Consider the following 21,311-nt stretch of genomic DNA (forward strand, 5'->3'; position numbering starts at 1 on the left):
TGTGTTTTTTTTTTTTTTTTTTCATAAAAACTGCAGGAACTAACTGGGGTTACACAAGAACTGTATCAATCCCTTTGGAAGATGATGTCCTATGACCTAATTTCCTTCCAGTGGTCCCCACCCTTAAGGATCCCACCACCTCTGTTTCCCACACTGAGAATCAAGCTTCCAAGACATGAACCTTTGGGAGACATACTCAAGCCATTTTCAAACTGTGACAGCCCCATTCAGGAAAGTGTCAGTGATTATCTTAAAATCAGGGTCATTAAACAAATTAAATGTACAAAAAAACAATAAAATAAAATTAATGCATGTAAAAAAAAGAAAAAAAATAACAAGTGTTGGTGAGGATGTGAAGAATTGGGAACCCTTGCACATTGTTGATGGGAATGTGAGTAAGTACAGACATTTTAGAAAACTGTGTGAAGTTTCTTCACAAAACTGGAAACAGAACTACCACGTGACCACACAACCTTGGTCTTGTGTATGTAGTCCTCAGGAAATGAAATCAGGATGTCAAAGAAAGTTCTATATTTCCATATTCACTGTAGCATTCTTCATAATAGCCAAGTTATGTCAAGTACATAAGTGCCATTAGCAGAGTAATGGATAGACAAAACCTGGCACATATACACAGTGTAAAATTATTTAGTCATGCAAAAGTGAAATCCTGGCCATTTGTGACAACATTGATGAAACAGGAGTGAAATAAACCAGGCACAAAAAGACATATTCATGATCTCACTCTTGTATGAAATCTAAAAGTGTTGGTCTCAGAAATTGAGAGTAGAATGTTGGTTACCAGAGGATGGGGAGAATTTTGGGGAGGGAGAGATAGGGAAAGTTTGAATGGCTAGTATGTTACAGTTAGAAAGGAGCAAGATGTTCTGTTGTGCTATTGTACAGTAGGGTAACTACAGAGAACCATAATATATTGTACATTTCAAAAGCTAGGTGAAAGGATTTTCAAAGTTTTCACCAGAAAGAAATGATGTTTCAGGAGATAGATAAATTTTACCCAATTCAAACATTATACAATGTATACATTCAGCAAAATATCACATGATTTTAATATGTATAATTTTTATTATTTTTATTATGAACAGGTTAAAATTAATTAATTAACATAAATCCACACAATGATAAATTCAAAAATTAAAATCAGAGTTAGCTTCATGGGCATGTCATCCATGTATTTGCACAGGGCTACATGACTAAAAGTAGCCACACGTCACTTCTTGAAATTGATAAAAATTTGTTAATAAGAGGGCCTGTACATTCATTTCACATAGGGCCTGCAAATTATGTATTTGATTTTGATTAATATCATACTACATGGGTTGGGAGGTTAGAATGTAGGTGATTGAAAAGGTTTTTTCCTTAAGTTTGATTAAAGTAAAAACAAAATATCAACAATTGTTAGGAAGCACATATGTTTTACAAACTACTTAATATATGTTACAATGAGTGAATGTAAGTATTAAAATAAAAAAAGACTGAGTCACTTTTTAAATGATTCTGTAGGTTTTATTTTTACAAGTACATTTTCTTCCATGATAAGCTATTAGATTGAAATGTTATGTATAATATTCATAAATTCCTATGAATACATTGGGAGAGCACAACAACATGTAAAAACATAATCTCTAAGCTATTGCTACATCTCTGCATTGTGACCAGTAACTTTCTAACCTTTTTTTACTAGAGAAATTCTGACTACTGTTTTTTCTCCTTTTAATAGGATTAAGTATAATTGACTTTCATTTTTATTAATTTCTTTCTTGGAAGGGAAACATCTGGGAACAGATTTTAAGAATACCCTTCATCTTGGAAATAATTAATGCAGTTCCCTTCATTATCTCAGTAAGTCAAAAAATCTTAGAGAATAAAATTTTTGTTATTAAATTTAAGCAAATTATTTAATTGCTTTTATATAGTATTGTAGCTGAGATAACTGGACTTAGACTTTGGTTAAAATCATCCTACTAAAAAATAAGAAGTCATTTGGATAATGAATTGTTAATTCAGGGAAATCTAATGTAATTCAGTGCAATAGCAAAATGGAATTCTAGAAATTTATATTTGAACAAATGTCAATATTGTCTGAAGAAACTCAAAATTACTTGCTCCATTTCTTGTTTATGTGATAGAATTTAAAAAATAGAAACAAGCCGGGTGTGGTGGCACATGCCTGCAATCCCAGTGACTTGGGAGGCTGAGGCAGGAAGTTCATAATTTAAAGGCCAATCTCAGCAATTTAGTGAGGACCTAAGCAACTTAATGAGACCCTGACTCATTCTAAAGGTCTGAGGATATGGCTCAGTGGTGAAGCACTCCTGAGTTTAATCCCCATTGCCCTTACCCCCACAAAAGAAATAAATTAACCTGTATTTCTACAGGTTTCTCATACTGAGAACATATTTATCACTAGTTAACTATAGGATTTACTAAGTCCAAGTGTCTCTTTAATAAGAAGGTTACCAAGAAACAGATAATAGTTTGTTCTTTATCAACAGACTCTCCAATCCCTATTCCACAGTATTAACCTATTCAAGTGCAATCCTACAGATATGTAACCCATAAATTCCACGTTTGCAAAATTAGTTTTTAATCTCAATTTGATGTAATGCCTATAGGGATTATACTTTCTAACACTATTTGAATTTTATTTGGAAAATTTTGAAAATAAGTAGATATCAGTTTTGGCAAATAATTTGAGTGATTTATTTTCAGAAGGAAATGAAACTAGATTAAATGACAAGCTAAATAACTAACTATATAAATAAAATTTCTACTGAATATAGTTTTCCAATGTCACTTGAAGTAGTTCAGTCTGAAGACAGTTAAGTGGTAATGTTATAAAAGACTAAGCTTTCTCTCCTGGTTGCTGCTTACCATCTAAGGTAAGAGGAAGAGAGAGCCAAAGTCTTTTATAAAATCTAACACTAAAAGATTTAATAATAGAATTAGCATAGTTATATCTGACATCTAATGAGCGCTTATTATTTTCTTTCTGCTTCTGTAATAATTTCCCTAAGAAAGACTTAGACAATGAATGAAAGATCATATCTCCTCCTTGAGTTTCTTTAATAATGAGTATAAGGCATTTACCTTGTTTTAAATCATTGCACAGTCTTTAATAATTTTATTCTGTTTTGCATTTCTTTTTTAACCTCCTAGGTGTAACTTCCTGCTTTGAGATTAAAGTCAGTTTTTGTTTGTTTTTTTTAGATATTCTGGCCTTCCTTGAGGAATTTATTTGTTCCAGTATTTCTAAACTGTTGGCTTGCCAAACATGCCTTGGAAAATATGATTGTAAGTATAAAAGTGAAGCACAAATAGAAAAATATTTTTAAAACATTTACTATTTCTTACTTATTTTTAGTGATTAAGCAGAAACAGATGATGTTTTTGGATCCGATTTTGCACTTTTCCATTATTCCTTTTCCCATAAAATATAAATTATATGGAATGTATTTAATTATAATTATTTTTTCAAATGTTTCATTTTTAAACATTTTCATTTGGTGTCAGCAAACAGTTCTATTTGAATGCTTGTAATAATAAACTATTGGGTGAAGTATTGTTAAATAATTAAAGTGATATGCAATACAAATATGTATGTTGATTGAGTTTAAATACCAGTCTGCTATATGCTGATCAAGAGGAAAACTTGTAAAATGCCTATATTGGCTAGTTACTACCTTTGTAGGGCTTAGTAAATAAAAATGGTTCACATTTTTTGGATTTCATCAAACCTACACCTAACTGCTATTGGACTAGTTCAGTTGGGTAGACAATCTTCTGAACACAAATGCCCTTCTTTTCCAAGGCCATCTCTTTACATACAATGGAACTCCCGGTTTTAAGAATTTAGGGAAGTGATTTTGCTAAATTTTCCTTACTTGTAGGTAGTTTTGTGTTCCATGAAAATCTCTGGAGTTTTGTAAAAGCCCTGTATCAGAGCTGGAAACCCTTTAGTTAAAGTTTATTTTAGATTTGGCGGAGTTGGGTTTTGTAAGGGATTTTAGGAGGGAGAAAAGTAAATGAGGTAGAGATGCTTAATTCAGAATTGTGCCATAGTTGCATTTTACCCAAGGCTGACCTTGTTTGGAAAGAATGGTTTAAAACTATCAAAATGTATTTCCCATCAACTTCAATACTTACAAGTGAGCTGTAAGAAATTTGGTATTTAGTCATTCATTATACGAATGTTAGTATGGGCCTTCTTGTGCTGTAAATTCTAATAGGCAAATGATTTTAACTTCTTTGCTAATACTTTTGTCTGCAAAAGAAAATAAGAGCACCTACATTACATAATTGCTGCAAAAGTCAAATGCAGTTATATATACATATACATATATAGCATGTTTGTGTGTGCATAATGTTGTATCTGGCATGAATTGAGTAAGGGATTAATAGTATTATTTTTACTGTATTTAAGTTATAGTTGTTTGGAAACAAACTTGCTTTTCATGTAAATGGTCTTGAACCAGATAATATGACAAAAATTTTGGCCAAAAGGAATATTTGAATAACACATATTTGTTACCAGATAAATGTTTCCAAACATTTATATCAAGTTACCACTGGAATCTCATGAAAGAACATGAACAATGGGAGAGAGAGTATGGCTTGTGGTCTGTAGAAATATTCGACTGTCTTAATTGTCCCCAAGAAATACTATTTGATTAAATATAGCTTGCTAAACTTGCTAATGAAAAATATACATGAGGAAAAAATAAATCTTTTTGTTAATTACTATGCAATTAGTTGTTGGAAAAAATAGCCTAACCAAAATATGAACAATTAATCAGTAATTGAGAAAAAAGAACTGTTACAATATTAATTTAGGATTTATTTTCCATTTCATTCTATATTTTATTTCACTTTCTCTCATTGGATGCTCAATTTTTATCTGCTTTTTTGCTCATTAACACCTCTGCCATAGGAAACTTTTAAGCATTGAGAGATGAAATTCTAATCAATCAATTTAGTTATTTGTTTTCATAACATTTCTGTTTAAGTGGATGGTAAAGGACAATAAATAATGACTCATTGAGGTTCTTTTATAATTGGTGAGCTTTTTTCATACTATACTGATTTTAAGACTGTTAAAGTCTTACACAAAATTTGAGATGAACTGAAAGCTACAGAGTAAAAGGAACAAATAAAAAAATGAATACAACAAAAAAAGGTGAAATAAGAGGAAAAAATAAAAAAAATACAAATCTACCAAAGTAATTCATAATAACTTCAATATTTCCAATATTTGTTATGTAAAAAAATATCATTATAAAATCATACTGTGTGTTTGTTTTGTATTTAGAAATTGTGTCACCCACTCACTGGTATCTAGTGGACAAGTTGCCATGCTATTAAATGTTTCATTTCAAATCATTTTTAAATGTATGTGTCTATTTTATGTATATTGATTAATTTATCTAACATTTTGTATTTCATATTTTAATAGTAGTAAATATTCAGTTTTCATGTCATAATTTTATAATAGAGATGAACATACATAAATATTGGTACCCCATCTCATGATTTTCATACAATTAAATTTGAGAAAATATGGAATTATGAATGAATGAATAAATTGAATGAGTGAATAAATAAATAAGTGCATGAAATAGAAAGGACATAATTCTGAGTTTTGAGCCTATGCAATCAAATTGCCTATCAGAAATTTGTAAATAATTAACTGAGTAGTATTGTACATGTAGTCACTTCTTGCACCAAAAGCTTAACTGTCTCTGTTATACTTTACTGTCTACATATTATGAAGGTAAAAATGTATCTTGATTCACATTTCTCCTAATATTAGTATCAATGATATTTAAATAATTTGTTCATTGAATAATTTTTTCTTTGAAAAAACTCCTACCATAATTCATGTCATATATTTTTAAAGAATGAGCTTTTATTGCAGCTCTACCCAGTTATTACTGCCCCTTTAGTTGGACATAGTATTTTCTGATTTTTGGAAATTTGAATTTTCCATGCAAGATTATCATTACCATTGGGGTGTTTTGGGAGTAGTAAGTGCAATATCTGTTCAGATGTCTGCAAGGCAAGGAAGCTAAAATTTAGTGCTTCAGTGACCTTTACATACTATTACTTTGTAATATAGGTTCTATAGTGAGTTACATAAAGATATAAGCAAAACCAAAATATGTTCATAAATCCTTTAAAAGCATATGTATTAGGTATACAGAGGACAGAATATAGTAGAAATATAATGAATAAAAATAAATCTCATTAAACTCATGCCCATTTATTATTTATCAAAATGTTGCATTATGCTTTTTTCCTTATCATTTTAGAATGATCTACATAGAGCCATTCAGCGTACGCAGTCTGCAATGTTTAACCAAGTTTTGATTTTGATATCTACGTTACTATGCCTTATCTTCACCTGGTAAGATTGTACATATCAGACTTTTTGAAAGTTTCATTTAATTATATTTTTTAAAGGAAACCCTATTTTAATGTATTTTATTAATAGTTGGCTAAAAATAAGCAAACATGTATTCACCATGAAATACAGCAGGCCTCTTACAGAAGTAAAGTAAAATCATTTCTTTAGTCTTACAGACAAAACGGAGAGAACATATATTATTTGGTGTTGATATTTACTGCATGTCTGACATTTTCCCATATGTTGTAAACAGTCAAATTACAAGAATTTGGACGGCATACTGTACTTGTCAAACAAGAATTTTCTTTCCAATCACTGACATAAAGGTGCCTTAATCCTTTGACATTCTTCAAAGCAGAAATACTGTTGAGAAAACTGTCATTGCCTATCAGTGTCTCTGCCTCATCTACAAGATGTTTTCTTGTGCAGTCAGGTGGAAAGCAAGAGCAGATCTCCTGACAGTGCAAGGCAACACCTGGTATTTTGCTTTATTACAAAAAAAAATTAATTTGCTCTTTTGGAAGTCACACTTTGACAATTATTGAGTAATCCGTTGTGCAGTGCTATATTGTACATATGGAGTCATGCTGATCCTCAGCAAGAGAAAAATATGTGGCTATCAAAATACAAGGTAGAATAATGTCTCTTTTGTAGGAGTTGTGGATTTCTGGTGTAATTGCTGTGCAGTGAATTTGGATAACATAGGTATGGTAACTAGTTTGCATTAGTAGTTTGTGGTTAATATCACTATGGAATGTACGTCAGGTGTGTTTTATCGCCTTATTTTTTATTGAAAAATAAATATTTTGTGATATCTAATATGTAAATATAAAATGTCCATCTAAATTTTACACAGCACCAGCCTTTTTAAATCTTTCACAAATTGTCTTTATGCTTCATCCAGTAAATATCTAATTGAATAATATGAAACACTAAAAGTGATAACTTTCTTTCTAAAGTCACTAATAATTCTTAATATCCATATAATGAAATTACTTGAATCACTTAGGAGTTTTCTTATCTTACATGAGGAAAATTATTTGAAATTATGTATGTACAGTATATATATGCTAATTTTTTAGCTGCTTAATAATTACAAAAATTAAAATTAATGATTTATAGGTAAAATGTGGGAGTCTATTAAAATGAATGCTGTAAAGAAATAATTGTTTGAGGGGGAGTACCTTAGTGTTAGAGAGCTTGCTGAGCATGCACAAGGTCCTAGATTCAATCCCCAGCACTGAAAAAAAATTTTTAAAAAATATTTAATACCCAAATGAAGATAAATTATTATTATTATTATTATTATTATTATTATTTAAAATATATTTTTTAGTTGTAGATGGCCACACTATCTTAATTTTTATTTATTTATCCTTATGTGGTGCTGAGGATCAAACCCAGGCCCTCACACATACAAGGCAAGCGCTCTACCACTGAGCCACAACCCCAGCCCAAGATAAATTATTTTTATATCATGACACTAAGTAGTACTTTAGTTCTGGAGATATCTTCATTATAATAAATCTTCATCTAGAGTAGGTTTTCTCTTTACTCCCACTTTCTGCCTAGTACTTCTAGTTGGGTAGTTTTTTATTTTCGGAGAAGCAACTAGATACATTTTGCCACATTTTTATACCAAGGGATGCAGCAGCCCTAGAGTAAGGTTTTCACTATGTGAAGTTTCCACTGTGTAATTTATTCATCATTGAGTAATTTTTTTTGCTTTTATTTATTGTTATAATTGCTGTTATTGTTGTTGTTTGTGTATCAGCTTTAGACCATTGGAGGTTTTGATATGTGGACATATCTCTTGTAAATGTGATTGATATGTGGACATATCTCTTCTGTGCAAGTCATGTGAAGTTTAACTGAGTAAAATGTTATTGTTTTGAATCACATGCTTATTAATACATTCTTAAATTATGACATCTCCTGAAAGCACCTGAAAGGGAATACAAAAAAAAAAATGGAGGCAGAACTCATGGATAAGTGATGCTTTATTGTGCACCTGAGGGGTATGTCTTTGTGGGGAAAATGGTGGCAGGCCAAAGGAGGGTCTGGGTTTTATAGCAGAACCAGCCCATGGGAGGAGTTAGTGACTTTGGCAGGCCCTTTTGAGGGGCAGTGGGTAGATCCAAATCATGGGAGGAGTTTTGGTGGCAGGGTCATTTAGGGCGGGGCAGGAGGGCAGGTAGGGGATTGGGAATGTAAATTCTTTCTGGGATTATTTTTCATATCCTCTATCCAGAATGGAGAGACTGAGGGCAGAGTTATTTGTTTATTCTTCTCTAGCATTACAATATCTTCATAAATCATAAACATCTTGATATAGAAGAAATCATAAGATTCACAATTAAAAGTGCTATTATCTATTAAGACGGGTATGGACAGTGTTATTTTAGTCATAATATATTATACAGGCTGCTTTATTAAAGAGTTACACCATGTGGAATATAAAGTATAAATAAATAAATAAATGCATCTGAAACAAACAGAAACATGTGGGCAGTTTGTCTAGGATTGATATATTAACTTGAAACTCTTGAGGACTGAATTTTCACATATGTTGTTTTCAGCCATTCTCAAAATGTGATTTCCATCTTATTGGTTCAAGATGGCTGGTTCTACCCTTGCCATTACATCCTAACTCCAATATTTAGATGGAAAATAAGATGTAACTGAATATTTGCATGCATATTTTAGGCTAGAATTCAGTTATGTATCTAGCATGACTGATACAGAGTCCCTGCAAAAATGTGGTCTAGCTAGCCAACAGTGTGCCCGTTTGAATTTTGTACTATGACATAAAAAATAAAAACTAGATATGGTAGAACAATTAAGTCTTTGGCACTGACAAGTCATAAAAGTTCATGTGTTATTAGTTGTTTAAAACTCAAGGCTATCATAGTTTGGTGCCCTTGAACAACGTTTGTACATGTCATAAAACAATGATAATGTTAGTCACCTTACAAGTTTTTTTTTTAAAATAAGGATTAAATTACATATGGTTATAAACTGTATTTGATTTAAGAACATAAAAATAATATAACAAAACTACTAATAAAACTATAAAATTTCATAATTCTCTCTATAAATGCTATAAAACAGAATTACAATGCCTAAAAAACTATTTAACATGAAATATGAGAAAACAGCTTTATCCACTATATTGTATTCCAGTTTGTCCTACATATTCTGAGATTTTTTTCCCTGCATTTATTTCCCCTCACTGAAGTAAAATGGTGATCTCTGTCTTTAGTACATTCAATATCTATCTATCTATCTATCTATCTATCTATCTATCTATCTATCTATTTATCTATCTTTCTATCTTTCTTTTTATTTATTTATGGTTACCAGGGATTGAACTCAGGGGCACTTGACCTCTGAGCCACATCCCCAGCCCTATTTTGTGTTTTATTTAGAGACAATGTCTCACTGAGTTGCTTAGCACCTTGCTGTTGCTGAGGCTAGCTTTGAACTGGAGATCTTCCTGTCTCAGCCTTCTGAGCCATTGGAGATTACAGGCATGTGTTACCATGCCCAGCCATTTAATATCTAATATTTCATAAACATAGCATCACAACATACTCATGGCCCTAATCTTACTGGTTAGAACAGTTTCTTTATTTGACCTAATAATAAGATGGCAGGTAAATTCAAGGACATGTAAATAGGGATGGTGTTACACAGCAGACTGTATAAAAGGGGAGTGCTTTGTAAGGTTAAAAGTTTAAACAAGTGTTTGGACTATTTAAGACTATTTCTCCTCAGAATGCACATTTCATCTTTTTTTTTTTTAACCCTCCCTTTCTGAAAATTGAGACATATGCCAAGTCAGAAATTAATAACCTAATTCCTACCTGAGCTATGAAATTACATACCCCCCATATGTTATAAATAATTGCTGTTACATTATACCAGAAAGCAAGATTGCAAGACTCTCAATCAGAACATTTACTATATACTTTTTAATAATTCCAGACTGAATAATTCAGGAGCTAATATTTGGATGATTGATTATATTATTCATGAATCTCACAGTCTTAAAATTACCTGTTTTTAGAAAGCTGCTATATAGTTTTAAAATGTATCTTTTCTTAATCATTATTAGCATGACAAAGAACTGTCATTAAGCATCTGCCTATGAGGGACACATGCTCAATGCCAAACTGAAACAGAAATTAAGCTGCTGACCCACTCTCTTCAGGAAATGTGCTTAGAATTGTTTTTCCTGTTATTGTAATGGAATTGGACTAATCCATCTACATGTTGGCTCTATACCCCTTGTGATCAATAATGCTCATTCCCAAGACAGCTGCAAATTGTGATTCAGCCTGTGTCTCTGAAACAAAGCAGAATAAACTGGTACATCCGGGAATTAAGTGCAGGACTTTAGCTTAATTATCAACATATTCTAACCAATAATAAGTACCATAATTTATAATGCATTTGGTGTTTCTAATTTTGTACTAGGATTTATTTCATAAGTACTCTGTTTCAAACTTTAATTTTTTGTCTGAATTAATATGTAGACATAAATTTTCATAATATTTTTATACAGTTATAAAGATAAATATTTTCTATTATTTATTATTATCTATTATATAAATATTTTCTATTGTAGTTAAGTGTAAAAATTCAGTTCAGTTTCTCAGTCTTATTTCAACAGAAAATAAATCCACCTGTACTTTAAAATATGACCTAGGTAAATTATTATTTACATACTTATTCAGTAGTATTTGGAATTTTCTTATGCATTGATTAACAATTATTTGAATGCTGGATGCTTAAATTCTTGAAGTAGTCTACTTTTATTGGTTCTGCTTTTTAAAATTTAATTTTTTAAATTGTTTCTTTATAGTTATACATAATAGTTGCGTGTATTTTGATAAAATTATACATGCAGATTCTACTTTTAAGGCAAATTACCACTTGTGAAGTGGACAGTGGCAAGTCAAATACCATAGTTTGGAGGAAATTTTACAACATGGTCTAATGGTGTTAATTGTCACCAGCATCCTACCTGGTGCTTGTTTTTGTTTTTTAAAATTTGTTTTGTTTATATTATAACTGAGTGACAGAAAGCACATTTATCTGAAAACATGGCAATCAACTAGCAGCCCTAGGTTGTATACACTAAAAAAAATAGACAATAACTTGTCTCAACTAATTTTTGTATATGTATTCCACCTAATTTTATGCAATAATTAGCTAACTAAGATTTAAGTTCAAGGGGGAAAAAGGGGCATATGGTTATTTAGTATATATACATAACTATTATAATAAAAGTGTTATTAGTATAAATAAGAAACAGTTTGAATCTAAAGTTTTGTATTGAAGAAGGCACTTTTGAATTATGACAAATGTATTCTTGTTTTTAAGCATGCTAAAGTGAGAATAAGAACTTTTTTTCTGAGTACTTTATATATAGTGGCTAATTTAATATTAAGAAATTCATGAATTAAATTCCATTATTATTCTGATGTTATAGATGAAAAAAAATGTGACCCAAAATAGTTAAGGAAGTAACTAAAAGAAACAACCAAGCAGACTTATTTTCAATGCCCAATGATCTACTGTGGACTATGTTAAAACTTCAGGAAGAAAGACAGATAATATTTACAAGGAAATAAGAATTAATCTCATATCCAGATTCTCTCTGAACTAAGAGTTTCTAGAATATTATCTACAAGTTTCCAGGAAAAATTGACTTAGAATTCAAAATGCTATTAAATCAAACTGCCTTTGAATTATGCTAATATTTAATTAGTTTAGAAAATACTCTGAGCATCCAGTTTAGTGGATGTAATCCAGAAATAAAAAAAAAAAGATAAAAGAAAAGGAAAAAACTATATTGTTTTGGAAACAATTGAATATACAGTGTATTTTATCTGTTCCTGGGAAACTCCCTATTCACACCTCATTCTATCTATAGAAATGTAGTTGAAAGACACATGTTGAGACAGAGTCAGCAATGTTAATTTTTTTTTTTTTTTTTTGGTTTAGGTTCTGTGTTAGCTTTCCATCACTGTGCCAAAATATCTGGGATAAACAAGGTATATGGAGGAAAGGTTTATTTTTGCTTATGGTTTCAGAGGTTTTACTCTTGACTTGAGCCTTTGGTAGAATAGTACAGCATGGGCACATGTGGAGAAGGAGACCTGTATATCTCATATCAGCCAGAAAGTAAAAGTAAAAACAGAAATATCGCCTCTCAGGGCATGATCCCATGGAACTAAGTTTCTCCTACTATATCCCATTGTCTATGTATTCTACCATCTTCTTGTAGCACTACTAACTAGAGACCAAGTGTTTAATCAGGGACATTTAAGAGACACTTGAGACCCAGTCTATAGCAGACTCCAATCCAAGGAAGGTCTCCAGTTACACTGAAGAGAGGGAGTGGGGGAAACATTGTCGCAGCACACTAATAGAACATCAAAGATATTTTCCTAATGGTCTTTATAGAAAAAGTTCTGAGGTATCTCTGTGACATTATGTGTACTAACCAAGAAGGTCATACAAGTATCAAAGCAGTCAACTTGTTTTTTCCGCAAGGCATACCCTTAGTGAGAAGCATACATAGGAAGACCTCTTGAAAAAATGTCTGAAAAAAAAAAAATCTAACCAATAAGGAATAAAATTAAGGAAAAAGAAGGAACATTTACTAGAAGAATAGAGGTAAGAGATAAATCAGTTTAATAGTAGCAACAGAAATAATTATTCATTTCCTTCAGAGTGACTAAGTATCATAATAATGTTTGGTAACACTTCATATTTTCCTTCTTTGCTAGTCATTTCTCACTTGACTTATTTGTATTAAGTGTTTAGGTTTGCATAACAGCCTTCCATGGTATATATTATTTTTCTCATTTTATAAACAAGAAACTGGGGACACAGAGATTAAATAATTTATCTATGATCCATGATTAGTAAGAAACATAATTCAAATTTGGACTTAGAGCTTCGTATTTAATATAGTCCCATCATTTGTATGATGTCCTGAAAGTTCTAAACCTAGATAGATAAAATTAAAAAGCTAAAAAATCCAATAGAACTATGATGATTTTCTCATTTTTATTACTTTGAATTTTAAAATTATTGTTACAAGTAGAATTATAATTAATGAAAGACATTATGATGATAAAATCTTAAGTTTTAAAAATATTTCGACTAGCTGCAAATGAATATATTAGTCATTATTATGCCTCATGTCTTTTGTGTGAATAATTAAATATTTCAAATTCAGAAATTTTTTAAATAACTATTTTTTAAGATTTTGGCAAAAATGACTATATTACATTAACATAAAATTACCTCATAAATATATCTCCAAATTGGTAAATTTGTAACCATTTCCCTTTTCGTCCATCTCTGTATATTTCTGTGGTATGTCTATAGCGATGTAGATTGTACTACAACAGATTATTACATATGGACACTGGATTTTGTGAGGTTATTTTCAACTCTCTTATTTTTTATTGTTTAAATTTTCATAATGTTTATGCATAATTTTTGAAAGCCATCACAATAAGACAATATTACAATAGTTAAAGAATGTAAAAGGAGACCATAAAATTTAACACAAGGTTCAAAATACAATGTTTTAACACTCAGTATGAATTGTGTAGTTAATTTACCCCTGAGTCAAATTGTTCTCATATTAATTTTTTAAGAAAAATCCAAATTTCTCTCTTAGACTTACCATTAAGTCTCTAAGACTTTGCAGCTTCCTTGAAGTTTATCTGAATCATGGGAGATGTCCATGCTCTGTGCTTTCTCAGTTTTCAAAAACATTGTGAAATATATAATAATTAAAATTTTAATTATCAGTGCTTTTTCTAGTTTTTTATGGTACATAAGAGTGAAAACTTAGGATGCCTTTCCACCACCTTTACATTCAGCATCTCTCAAGGTGGTTGGAAAATACTAGAGGTTTAACAAGATGTGTGATTGACTTTAACACTCTGGCATGAGACCATTCTTTTCAGTTGGAGATACCTTAACTATTGTAAACAAAGCATTTTCAAACCATATGTTTTGGGAACATTCCATTTTAAGTCCCTTATTTCCACAGTTAACTTTTGTGGAATATCATGGGAAAGAATCCTTATTGTCATAACTTTCTAGTCCAGGGTATAATTCGATGAAAATGGTGTTCTAGGATTGTTGCTTCTTACAAAGACATATAACTGTATAGTAAAACTTATGCAATTTTTTAATAACAAGTAGTACCCGTTGAAATAATTCTTATAAATTGCACACACATACCCCGTAAAAGGGAATTTACAGATAAATCAAATTTTGGCTGCTAATTTTGTCTCCATGTAACTTCTGAATTTATATCTTGAGAAATTTGTCTTCTGCTCTCTTAATTTGGGAAATTTAAGGGAGCAGAACAAAGTAATAAAATTACTCAAACTATCAACTTCTTTGTTAAGCATAAAATGAAATTTGTTAGATTTTAGAAGCATGACCATCAAATATTTCTTTTCCCACCACTGTGTAGTTTTTTTGTTTGTTTTTTTTTCCTGCTTTATTTCTTCAAATTTCACTTTGCTATCATGTAATCTAAATCATGATTCCTTCCTAAAATCTACTCATCCTATATTATCTTGAAACAAAGAAATGCATATTTGTGCATCAGGTTCTAGAGTGGGATGTGGTCAGTTTTCATGAATTATTAAATTGTAATGTATATTCATTCCCAATTTATGGCTCATAGAATGAGTCACTAACTTTTTTGTTACACATGTATGAAGACAGTGCCTAGGAGGATGAGGTATTTCTTTCAATAATAGAAAAACTGACTTTATCTTTACTTCACAAAAATATTATCGCTAAAAATGTAAACTCTCAGCATCTCATATTATCTTATGTTCCATGGGAATATTAGTTGCTAAGGAGATACTGTTGAGGAAATGAAAATAATTATATGGGAAAAGTTAATTGGCATTCACTCAATAAATACCAAAGTGCAAGTTGTGGGCTGATTTGAATGCAATGCTTGAATTACAGGCATGAAATCAAAGTGCTAGATGCTTTCATCACAGAATGCCATTGCTAATTAAGTTATTATTATTATTTTTTAGTAACTGTGCACCAAAATGGAATTCATGGGGAGTGCATGGATATTTAAGGTTATTTATATCTGTCCTGTAACTTCTTTTTTTTTTTGTCTCCCTGAAACCATTTGTTATACAAATTGATATTTACCAGGTGGTGAAAAAGTTTATACTCTCAACATTTCCTTCCATTGAAATTAATGTTTCCCTTGCAAAACATTCCAAATCTTCAAAAACTTGTAGTATTAAATGCATTGTTACCATTTTAAAAACAGAAAATATAAAAAGGCACAGAGTAAGTGATTATTAATTAATGTGCCTTTATTTTTATATTAAGGAAGGAGACAAATAATGGGTTTTTAGATATTTTTTAAAGAGGGAACTTGAGAGTTTATTTTGTTTTAGAGTTACATAATAGTGAAATTATTTTGTGTGGATTTGTGTCAAAGATAACACTGAAGAATATTTTGTAAAGAAGCAAACCTCACAGCAGATTTCTCAACTCACATTCAACATTCTTCATGGGATTATCTTGAGATGTTTTAAAAATTAAAATTCATTTTTCTTAAATATGTTGAATCTAAGAAAATGTTTTACAAAAGGTATATAATTGATTTAAGTACTGCTAATATTTGAAGTAGATGCTTATCTAGTATTAATTTTTCTCTACATGATTTTCTGTTTTTTAATATTACTTTTTTTTAAAGAGCAGTCACATACTCAGGAATGCAAATGTCATAAGCCTATATGTTTATTTTGTATATGTTAACCTAAAATATATATGACATTGCAATAGGTTATAGGTTTGACCCACTTGCTGGTTGGGGCTGGTGGGATGTAAAGCAGTATGTCTCATGCTATTAATGCCATGCACACACACGCACTGGGAACTTTACATTGAATGACTCTATAAATCTTCCAAGAGCCCAGAATCTGATCTTTTGATTCTGGTTCCTATCCTTGCAAAGAGCCGTGGAGTATCATTGCTGTGAAGGTGCATTTGAAGTGATGAGTCACCTAGGTGCTGTCTTACCTGTACTCTCAAGCAGCAAGTAAGTGTAATCTCCTCTAGGTCAGGACAGGCTGTACACTGAGCTATGGTAACTACTGGCTCCTTCTTACTTATGATGGACAAGAAAACTTGCCTAAAAATAGCTTAACAATCAAGAAATGGTCTCCATTCCATTCAGACCCTGTTCAACTTTTTTCTTTTACCACACATATTTCACCCAGTTAATACACTGTTCTTATTTTCTGTCATTTATGAATTTCCTCAATTTCCATCTTAATGATAGCTGTTGTCACATCAGAGTGACTACAGAGAATTGCTATATTCCATAAGTGTTAAGGCATGCTTGCTTTTTGGTATAAAGGTAAAAATCATCATCTTTGGAACTGTGAAGGCTTGGGTTCTTATTTATGTCATTTCCATTAGTTAATGTAATGATTGGCATTTCATATCATTTAACTGCTTTAAGTCCAGTTTAAGATTGGCAGTATGAGGATAATAATATTATATAGACTTGTTATGAAAATTATTAGTACATAAAATAAGTAGAGAACACAGTTTCTTGTAGGAGTCAACAATTTTTTTTATTATTTAATTGTTATCATGAAAAGAAAGATCTCTCTGGGGGAGAGGTTAGTGCTTACATAATAAGGGTTCTCCACTGTTGTTTTCTAAATTGTTTTTTCTGTCATCTTTTATCAGTTTTATCATCAACAACCTGGAGAAAGTACGTAATAAATGTGTGTTGAATCAATGTTGAAGATAGATGTTGGAGATAGACATTATTTTGTTAGAAAAATAGTTTATGTTCTGATTGTGGTATCAGTTGAGACATGAAGTTTGCTTCACTAGAAAATAAGAATTAGCTTCAGGAAACTTGCCACAAGACCACTAATTGTACCTTTAAGTATAAACACCTGTACTCAAATGCCGCAGTCTGGCTGGGCACAAAATCACGAGCCACCACACAGCTTGTAGATTCAAACAGCAACTCTTTATTCCCGAACTCACACCAGCCGTATACAAACACGTTCTGGGGAAATCCACGTTCTCTGCCCAAATCCACCTCCACTGGGCTTCTGTCTCCCAAAATATACTCTGAATCCCGTGAGAACTCAAGGGGAACTCAGGCAGCAGGATACGCCCTATTCCCAGCAGGAATAATCTTAAACCTTAAACCTGGAACGCCCTAAACACGATTATCTTAAACCGGGAACACCCTAATCCGCCTTGGTCCTTGAGCAAGGTCACCTACATTCAATGTCACTGCAACATGGGGTACGCTGGCAAGGAAATTGTCATACCTACTTGGCTAATGGCTCCCAGCACTCAAATACATGTATATTCTTCTATTTATGTCTACTGTCAAGAGGGCTTTAAGATAATTTTTCTGTAAGTTGTTTCTGATTTATCTATGTAATGCTCTGGATGTCTATTGAACAGCAGGCATATATTTCTGATGACAGTTATGCTATACCCTTAAAAATCATATTAATGGTATGAACAAAGTCATTGTGGGCCATAGAGAAAATACATTTTAAAGTAATTTAATAAATTCTACTTCTGTTAAAAAATATCAGGGGATACAGGGGGCAGATAAAATAAGAACTGCAACTTAAAACTTTTGAAATTTGATATGTATTAAAGGAAAGACTATAGAAGGACATTTTTGGATGATCAGAGGAAAATGACATGTATAATATATGACAGTGGTATCAAAGGACAAAATGACACCATCAGAATAATATTGTCTTAATTTTCCACCATACATAAAATGTTGAGACCTGGAATTGGTCTGGCCAAAAAGCCAGTGGTGAAGATGAAAGTGGACCATTAACCATACTTAATTCAAAATAAGGGAATGCTGTACTTTAAGCACAGAACACTGAGATGCAAAAAATTGTAGAAAATGTTTACTTTACATGGTTCATTCCTTCTCTGTCTCCAGTACCAGCTTCCACTTGTTCTTGCCTTCAGAGGGAGGGCAGGAGAAGTGCCAAGGAGCTATTTAAACACTGGGAAGTAGGGGAACCCAGAACATAAAAAAGGTACGTGGGTGATGACTGAATGAAGCAGACTCAGGGTGCTGTTTAAACTTGGAGTTCCGCAGAAGGTGGACATTGGCTTGAGTGAATTTAGCTGCTCTCTGACTTTCCGAGCGTAAGGAAGAACTATGCTGAGGCCTCTCCATCTCTTAGGTGGGATGTTTGAAAAGAGAAAGGTCAGGGAGGCTTCTTCCTGATGCTTCCCTGGGTCCCTCAGCTTGGGGTCTTCTGGTTTCTAGGAGAAAAGCCCTTCCCTACTTTCTTCTGGACTGCACCCACCTGCCGATGAGCATATCACAGGAAATACCTCATCTAGGAGGGCCAGCATTCAAAGTAAGGAAAACAAACAATAATTTGGACTTGTCCCTAATGATATAAATTTGCTCAAGGAAAGAGAATTCATCTAGGGATAGATATAAAGGATATATTTAGAATACCTGATGGGTTCTATAGAAGTCAGTAGGAGAAAAAGCAAAATATAGTGGAAAGATAATTACTAAACACATAGGAAAATGGTATGTGGTGTTTAAGACAGACATGAACCTGGAGATTAAAATGTGAGAAAAAAAATACATCTTGGCATGTTCTACTAAAGGTACTTAATCTCCAAGGACAAGAGAAACTTGTTCACACTTCTTGTAGGAAAACAATAGATTATTTACTTATTATAAGTTGTATGTATACTCACTATTTTCCAAAGGGTAGGCAGATGAGTCCTAAAGATGACCATGTCCTAATCTGTGTCACTGTGAATATGTTATGCTAGGTGGCAAAAGGGACTTTGAAAGTATATAATAATTGTTACACACATTGCATTTAGGATCAATTTTGAGTACATAATCTGAATGACACTGGGAACAGTTTCTATCCTAGAAACTCTAGTAGTGAACCTCATCCACTCGCCAAGTGATTTTTCACCTTGGGAAAATTGTAGCAGTGGAGCTAGACTTGTCTACCTGCATTTGTGACATCCATCACTTTGAGAAAGTAAATTTATACTCTTTCAATTGCTAAGTTTGTGGTAAATACTCATTGTAGCAGTCGAAGGCTAATAAAATTCTTAAGGAGTGATCTATACCCATGGAACAACCTTTCACTGGCTATACTAGAAATGTCCAGATGATGGGAAAATATTTATAGACATCTGACAGAAAATGACTGAAATCAAGAATCTTATACCAACCTTTATGGGTGTAAGAAAGTAGTTTCTAGGGTTTGGGGTTGTGGCTCAGCGGTAGAACACTTGCCTAGTACGTGTGAGGCCCTGGCTTTGATCCTCAGCACCAAATTAAAAAAAAAATAAATAAAGATATTGTGTCCAACTACAACTAAAAAATAGATATTTTAAAAAAAGAAAGCAGTTTCTAGAAAGATGTGGATCAAGTGAGTACACAATCCATCTGAGAAAATGCCAGAAGAAAGAATAATAAAACATAAACACATGAATAAAAGATATGAGTTGATCTGTGAATTATTGCATATATTTATTTAATTAATATTTCCTGAGAAATTATTACATTCCAGAGTCTCTTTAAGGGCTAAAGATAGAAGTATGGGCAAGTAAGTAGTTAGTCTTCAAATAGTTTATATTATAATTGGATGTAGTTAAGATGGCAGACAAATCATAAATAAGGATGTGTACTTTCTATCTTGATTACTGGTAAAAGCTATAAAAACATAGCAGAGTAATTGTGTAGGGTAGGATAGTGAGGAGCAATTTCAGGTAGTTTGGTCAAAAGAGACTTTAAGGAGCGATATTTGAGGAGGCACATGTGATCTCCTCATTGAGGGTAGTATGATCCAAGATATGCCTATGGATGGAGCAACCAATCTATAAAGAAATAAATGATTCATTCTACTGTGTGTATATATGTGACTGCATGACCAATGTGATTCTGCAACCTGTTATACTCAGAAAAATGAGAAATTATATCCCATCTGATTCAAATGTATGATATGTCAAGATCATTGTATTGTCATATGTAACTAAGTAAAACAAATAAAATTAAAAAAAAAAAGAAAGAAACAAAATGTTGCCAAGTGTGGTGGCACATGCCTGTAGTGCCAGCAGCTCAGGAGGCTGAGACAGGAGGATTCCAAGTCCCAAGCCAGCCTCAGCAAAAGTGAGGTGCCCAAGCAACTCAGTGAGACCATGACTGTAAATAAAATATAAAATAGATTTGGGGATGTGGCTCAGTGCTCATGTGCTCCTGAGTTCAATTCTTGGTCTCTGCCCCACAAAAAAGAAAATATTAATTAACATGAAAACATTAAAACAAACAAGCAAATAATATGACAGGTTAGACAATTTTTTGTCAGAATCCAGTTAGGAAAACAAAAATCCCTGTGTATATATTAAAAGGGGAAATTGGTTTCTAAATTGTTGAAGTTCTGAAGGAATAAAAATGAGAATATGAGGTTATCCCACTTCTCAGCTAGAGGAATGAAAGTAAAAATGGCAAAGTTGGAAACATTAAGGCTGCTTCCTTGTAAGAATTCGGGAGCCATATGATCACTGACTTTGAAGGATTCTAAGTCAAAAGACTCCTGGCACTGTCACTGCCACCACTTGAGCCAAAGTTCTCAAATGCCATAGTGAGGAACATCCACTGCTCTGATTGGAGACAGGTCTGCGGTAGCCTCTGAAAGGCTTTCTTTCTTGCTGAGCAGAAGTCAGGAGTCCACACTGATTCTGTGTTGCCTAAAAGGCCAAAGGAAGATGAGAGAGCAGGTCAAAACGGCATTTGACTTCCTTTGAGGGT

General features: G+C 32.2%; 1 protein-coding gene across 8 annotated transcripts in view; it reads left to right on the forward strand.

The window, feature by feature from the left end:
* Kcnt2 (potassium sodium-activated channel subfamily T member 2) overlaps nucleotides 1–21,311 on the forward strand; it is a 361,454-nt gene that overhangs the window by 116,450 nt on the left and 223,693 nt on the right. For all 8 annotated transcript variants that reach the window (XM_048809800.1, XM_048809801.1, XM_048809804.1 and 5 more), the window contains 3 exons: nucleotides 1,789–1,863; nucleotides 3,232–3,315; nucleotides 6,330–6,424. In XM_048809800.1, the coding sequence (XP_048665757.1) occupies nucleotides 1,789–1,863; nucleotides 3,232–3,315; nucleotides 6,330–6,424 (254 nt within the window). The remainder of the gene's footprint in view (nucleotides 1–1,788; nucleotides 1,864–3,231; nucleotides 3,316–6,329; nucleotides 6,425–21,311) is intronic.

This window comes from Marmota marmota, unplaced genomic scaffold (genome assembly GCF_001458135.2).
Source record: "Marmota marmota marmota unplaced genomic scaffold, marMar, whole genome shotgun sequence".
NCBI classification, from domain to species: domain Eukaryota; kingdom Metazoa; phylum Chordata; class Mammalia; order Rodentia; family Sciuridae; genus Marmota; species Marmota marmota.